This window comes from Gastrolobium bilobum, unplaced genomic scaffold (genome assembly GCF_033153095.1).
Source record: "Gastrolobium bilobum isolate Gb01-03AN ecotype WA unplaced genomic scaffold, APGP_CSIRO_Gbil_v1 utg8575, whole genome shotgun sequence".
Taxonomy (NCBI): Eukaryota; Viridiplantae; Streptophyta; class Magnoliopsida; order Fabales; family Fabaceae; genus Gastrolobium; species Gastrolobium bilobum.
The window spans coordinates 47,544-53,823 of NW_026898914.1; the positions used below are offsets into that span (position 1 = coordinate 47,544).

The following is a 6,280-nucleotide window of genomic DNA, read 5'->3' on the forward strand; positions in this document are numbered from 1 at the left end:
GATATTAGCACTAATAGCTCCGCTAATCATTTTAATCTCAAACTTTGGATTCTGAACCTAGCCATTTTTCTAGGAATTATCATATTTTTATTACAATTTTTGCAGCACTTTGCTGGTACGCATTTTTACGTAGCCAGTATCAGTCTTGACGCCAGTTCTCATTATTTTGACTCCAAACTTGGCATACTAGTCCTAGATATTATTCTAGGAATATTCATGTACTTATTATAATTTTTTGGGATACTTCATCGGTACACAATTATAGCAAGAAACAAAACTGGTATCTGCACTTTTCGTCAGAAAAACGACTTTCAATATTATTAAGACCTTATTACAATCATTTAAGTCTTCCCATATTTATTCTACGTCAATTATGGAATTATTTCTTAATCTCATATTTAATTTAATTTAATTACTAAATTAACGGTGCGGGTCCTTACATATATCAATACCAGTTTAGGATTGAAGTTGATACTACAATTCTAAAAGTTCGATTTCATTAGTTACCCTGCGAGTTTAATAACTCCTGCTATACTTAACTAAATGGTTATTGTAATATTTTTTCAGAGAGCCCTAGACGTCTAGCTTATCAAAACGAAAGGTTAGAGTTAATGGTTAAGTATAGTGGTCTCAGTTTAGATAATGTTACATGGTTACAATTACGGTCTGTGTTATATTAAATACGATTTTGTTTTAAAAAATAAATGAACAATGTTTAAAAGAAAAAATTTATCCGTGATTTTAATTGAACCAATGTGATTGTAACTCCTTTAATTCCCAAGTTGTATTTTTCCTACTAGTAAATTTAACACAAACTCGAGGCTAGTACCATCCATTTCAAATTAATGAACACAATTAACGTCTAAATATATTTTTTATTAACAAAATTGTAGAAATTGAAAAGTTTTACTAAATTCGTGCACTTCTTCTTAACCAAAATCCAGAAAATTGATCAGACAGACTAAATAACACCCATCAGTATATACCAGAGAAAGAAACGAACCAAGAAAAAAGATGAAAAATTTCTCTCAGATCCCAGAGTTGCACTAGGAGAAAAAATATTAGGCTCTTGATACATGATGTAATTTTGACTGAATGGCTCCAAGGCCTTAGATTTTATTTTCCATTCAATGTATAGTTTAGACTGACTTTTAGGTTAATTTACATAAATCTTTGATCGATCTACAGGCTAATATATAGAGATCGCAGAGATTTATAGATATACAAACTATATAAAACATTAAGGACCAAATAAATGAGAGTAATGTGAGTCATTTAAAGTGACAGGACTAAAGCATTTTTAATGTTCTGAGAATATGCAAATTAAATCACCCATATTTGAAGTAATAAGTAAAATACTTTCTTTATCTGGCTTCTAACATTGAGATAGTTACTTCATTTGTTGAAGATGTTAGCCTCATTGATAAATATTCCCTTTCAATTGTGTCCTTTTCTATTAAAAAACCAGGCTCTTTCGGTTCAGGTAAAGAACTCTCAGTGCTCAACATTACAACCACAGATTTCATGTTTGGCCTATCATCAGGAAGTTGTTGGACACATAAAAGGCCAATTTGAATGCAGCGTAAAGCTTCAGATAGAATGCATGAATCCTGCAAACAAGTATCAATCAATTTCATAGGGATGCCCTCCTTCCACAACTTCCATGCCTACAACAATTCAAACCAAAGGTTATCAACCACTTCTTTATAGGAAAATTGAAGTTATTTTATTACTCACATGCCCGATAAGATTATTACTGTGGCTTGGATAGTAAATCCCTTTGTTTTTCATTCCGCTTGCAATCTCTAGTAATAATATTCCGAAGCTAAAAACATCAGATTTGATGGAAAATATCCCATCAATTGCATATTCAGGTGCCATATAACCGCTGCAATGAACCACAAATGAATTAATCAGGCTTTTATTTATAAGTAACAATAAAAACTTGGCATCATTGAAGATATACTTACTATGTACCAACTACTCTACTTGTATCCCCTTCAATTTGATCTTCTCCACATATTCTGGCCAAGCCAAAATCTGAAATCTTTGGGTTCATTTCATTATCTAATAAAATGTTACTTGCTTTAAGATCTCTGTGTATGATCCTTAGTCTAGAGTCATGATGGAGGTAAAGAAGACCCCGAGCAATTCCACTTATAATGTTAAAGCGTTTACTCCAATCTAAACATTTACTTTGAGCAGAATCTGTCAAAATCTCCATTATATTTATTAGTCTTTTCTTTCTAAAACAAACTTTTAAACTAATCAAACTTTTATTAGCTATAAGCTTAAGCAGAGCGACTGACCGAAAATAAATGAATCTAAGCTTTTGTTGGGCATGTATTCATAAAGCAGCATTTTCTCTTCTCCTTCAATGCAACAACCAATAACCTTAACAAGATTTCGGTGTTGAAGTTTTGCACACAATATAACTTCATTCTTAAATTCTTGTTGACCCTGCCGAGAAACTCTTGAAAGTCTTTTTACAGCAATCTCTCGCTTGTCTACTAGGATACCCTAAATTTCAAAGTTGGAGAAAACTTATAAGAGAGTGAAATAAAAAGATTTGTGATTTTTCTTTTGTCATAAAAATGAGGTTATTAAAAAGAAGAATTCTTTTATTTCTTTTTTTTTTTCTAATGGAAATAGGATATGAATAAATTTTTTATATTATTAGAATAATGTTGCATATTACCTTGTATACTGGTCCAAAACCACCTTCTCCAAGCTTCTTGTCAATTGAGAAGTCATTGGTGGCATTAATCACTGTAGCAAGATCAAAGAATGGAAGCTCGAAATCTTCTCTTCCTTCTTCAGGTGTCTTTTCTGTTGATATGTTTGTCTCTGTTTTCTCTTTGAATCATTAAATGAGATCAATAGCATTCGTAAAATAAATAAAAAAATCTTAACATTGATATGAAATGACAATCATTTGTGTTCCAATTGAAAACTAGCCTATTGTGTTTTCTTTATATGAAAATGCCCAGTTATAGGAGTCAGGATCAGCTTTTTATCGGATTTCTAGATCAATCCAATGTTATAAAAATTTAACAGTATACATTAAGACAACCTATCACAGAACACAATAAAAATCCAAATAAATTAAAGAGTAAATATTTTTTTTTGGTCCTCAACAAATTTTACAATATCTGTTTTAGTTCCAAGTAAATAAAAATACTATTCGTGGTCTGTAATAAATTCAAAATAGACTCGTTTAATTGAAATTGTGGTTTCTCGTAAATTCAAAAAAAATCCACATTAGTCCCTAAAAAAACTAAAATAAATTCATTTTAAATTTTTTAAAAATCACGAATAGTCTTTTTATTTTTTAGGTACTATAAACTAAACATTTATGGTTCGATGGACCGTGGATGCAACGAATAATGTTTATTAAAGGGGAAATGTACTTTTTATATTTGCATCGACTCGGGAATATATATAGTTATAATGGCAATTTTTTTTTTCTAGTAGATAATTTTTAAAAGAGAATTTTTTTTTTTTAAGATTATAATTATATATTTTCTAAAATATATAATTATAATCCATTGTTGCCAAAAATAAATTTACGGCAACATAAAGAAAACAATGATCTTATTAAATACCATAACAATAAGTACGGTGTAAATGAAATTATTATTTTAATTGACGAGTTTGAAAGGTCTAGAATGGCAAACCAAAATATGTTACACTAATAATATTGCAGGGGTGGCGGTTTAAGCACACGGGATAAATTTTGTGAAGTGCCCTGTACTTTCTAAGCTGTTAGGATTGGTCTTAGGAGGAGTACTATTGAATCCAGCGTAATCATTCTATCTAAAAATAGAATGTTTAACTCTGTTGTAGCTTTTCAAAACAAACTTCAGAAAGATTGTGAAATTAACAAAACCTGTTGGCCGAGGAAATTTACCTCTGTACTTTCTTCTGGTCTTGTAAATGTAGCAGAAAGCGAGAAGCAACCCAAGGACAAATAGAAGTGGCATGGTAATTGCCAAGGCAACCTTTTTTGCATCTGTTGCACCTTCATTTACAGCTAAACAAAGAGAGGAAACACTAGTCAGTCCGAAATAAAAGTGATGACATCTATTTATTGAAGATAGTTACAAGAACATAAAAGCCTTCACCTATATCTGAAGTAACCATTCGAATAAACAGATCTTGTCCACCTTCTATAATTCTCAAATCATTAAGATCACCGAACCACATGGCGCAGCCACTACCTGCTCCTCCTATGTCAGTGTTTGCATAAGCCGTGCAGGAACAGTTTTCCCAGCATTTGACCCTGCATTCATCTAGTGACATAGTTCCATTAACCCAAGAATGTGTAGTATCTGGGATTTTCATCCCAGCAAATCTACGAAAACCATCTTTATCTTTGACCCTGCAACTCCATGGTTCATTCCGAACACAACCTTGTGTCCAATCTTGTGATGATTTCGGTTTGAACCCATCTAAGCACTGGCAAATCGGTGATTGACCTTCAACACAATTCCTATTTGGGCCACAAAGATTATAAGAATCACATTTGTCTCTCGGAATAGAATGGTAAATCGTCCAAGTTCTGTTTGCTGGAATCCATGTGAAGAGTTGACGAAGATGAAGGGTTTGGTTTATAACCATTATTAAAATAACAGACTTGTCTTTGAGGTTGTATGTGAAAATGACCTCATCTGAGTTGTTGACAAACTCATAGTCATAAACTGGATTATCTCTCATTGAGGGTGAACCACTGAATCGAAAGCCATTCCAAGGGCCACTCCTGTAGGACTCAACCGTGCCCTTCCACGATACCATTTCTGGGTTGCTAGTAAGGACAATACCCCAAGTAAAGTCTCCTGTAGAAGGGTCATCCCAATTCTTCCAAGCAGTAAAGCGTCGATTAAGACCGGTTTTTAGGTTCCATCCGAGCTTCATTCCTGGCAACATTGTATTACAAGGATGGTCGAAGCTCTGCCACAGGAAATTCTCTTCATTGATATTGTCCTTGTCGTTTCTAAGAACTAAATTTCCAGTGTCCAAGAGCTGCACAATGGGATTTGAAGCCTTTCTTGTGGAGTTTGTTGACCAAAGAAGAGTCTGATTCTGGCTTAGAAGCACAAGGTTTCCTTCTTTGCTTATGATTAATTTGCTGGAGTTGTCTTTGATAGGGTTGTCACGGTTACCAACCCAAACAACAGTTCTAACTGGGATGTTTTTGTACCATATTCCAACATAGCGGTTTGAGGAACTACCAGGATTGAAGAACCCCAACTCAAAGGTTCCATCCTTAGAAACCAAGGTGCGGTCATCATCAGGGAGGGACTGAAACAGGGTAATGGTATCAGTTGAAGATGAAATTTGAGAGAAGAACAATAGTAACTTGGAAATAACAAGTATGACATGAAGAATGGCCATTTGGCAATAACTGCTGCATACAACCACAGAATTCGAAGATATTTATGGAGATTGTATGTATTTGTGTTGGAATAACATGAATTCAAAGGGCACTGTTCATGGCGGGCTGACTTGGTCTCTTTGCGTGGGGTCACTTGACTAGAACATGAGCAGGTCGTTCATATATTTACTATAGAGCATCACCGGTCAGTTTGAATAATCTCGTAGAAAATGTACATTTGATCAATAAAATAAAATAAAAAATACTTGACCAAGCTCAGTTTTAACCTTGGACAAATTTGCAATAATTGTTGTCTGCAACCCGCAGAAGTTGAAGATATTGATGGAGATTAAATAGTTGGAATAAATGTGCGGGGCACTGTTATTGGGGGAGAGACCAAGGGCTCTGTTTTAATTTAGTTCTCACAAATAATTTTTTAATTTTTAGAATAAGAAATAAATTATTTTTTCTTATAATGTCTATTTTGTAAAAATAATTCTAAAAGTTCTAGTTATTTTTCAAATTTTAGCCCCAAAAAATTAATCGGAAAGCGATAGACATATTACAATTAGAATATCTAAAAAAAAAAACACAACAACTAAGTTGCATATTTACCGTATATCAGGTCATGTTTGGTGATTGTTGCAATTCTCGCTACTCTATTTCCAACATAGACTTAACAATATAATAAAATAAAAATTGCTGTACTGCGGTCCTATATTTCCTGCCACTAACACGTGTCCAAGCCTTGTAAACCGGGACGCTCCTTTGTAAATGAGTTTAGAATACAAACTTGGTTAATTTTACAGTGGGTTAGCTACTATGATGCAAAGGTACATACGCGAAACGAGACACGACTCGTCGATATATTAATTTTAAAAAATAGCATATTTTGATATATTGAGA

The 6,280-nt window shown here is 33.2% G+C and overlaps 1 protein-coding gene across 2 annotated transcripts; it reads right to left on the reverse strand.

Moving 5' to 3' along the window:
* Positions 1-1,250: 1,250 nt before the first annotated feature.
* Positions 1,251-5,416, reverse strand: LOC133285401 (G-type lectin S-receptor-like serine/threonine-protein kinase At4g27290). 2 transcript variants are annotated; one of them, XM_061482608.1, is made up of 7 exons: positions 4,125-5,416; positions 3,911-4,033; positions 2,699-2,847; positions 2,310-2,520; positions 1,971-2,208; positions 1,738-1,888; positions 1,251-1,667 (listed from the first exon to the last, which is right to left on the reverse strand). In XM_061482608.1, exons 1-7 carry the CDS (start codon positions 5,392-5,394, stop codon positions 1,365-1,367), a joined length of 2,445 nt encoding a protein of 814 aa, XP_061338592.1. In that variant the 5' UTR covers positions 5,395-5,416; the 3' UTR covers positions 1,251-1,364. The 2 variants fall into 2 exon arrangements, with proteins under 2 accessions (XP_061338592.1, XP_061338591.1); XM_061482607.1 differs by having other exon boundaries at positions 2,699-2,856.
* Positions 5,417-6,280: the final 864 nt, after the last annotated feature.

What these genes read in the sequence shown, in the direction of transcription:
- LOC133285401 (XM_061482607.1), bottom strand. Translation starts at nt 5,394, where the DNA reads ATGGCCATTCTTCATGTCATACTTGTTATTTCCAAGTTACTATTGTTC. An exon ending in AATGGTTACTTCAGATATAG is followed by an intron (nt 4,034 to 4,124) that starts GTGAAGGCTTTT and finishes CTCTTTGTTTAG; the next exon opens with CTGTAAATGAAGGTGCAACA. An exon ending in GTAATAATCTTATCGGGCAT is followed by an intron (nt 1,668 to 1,737) that starts GTGAGTAATAAA and finishes GAATTGTTGTAG; the next exon opens with GCATGGAAGTTGTGGAAGGA.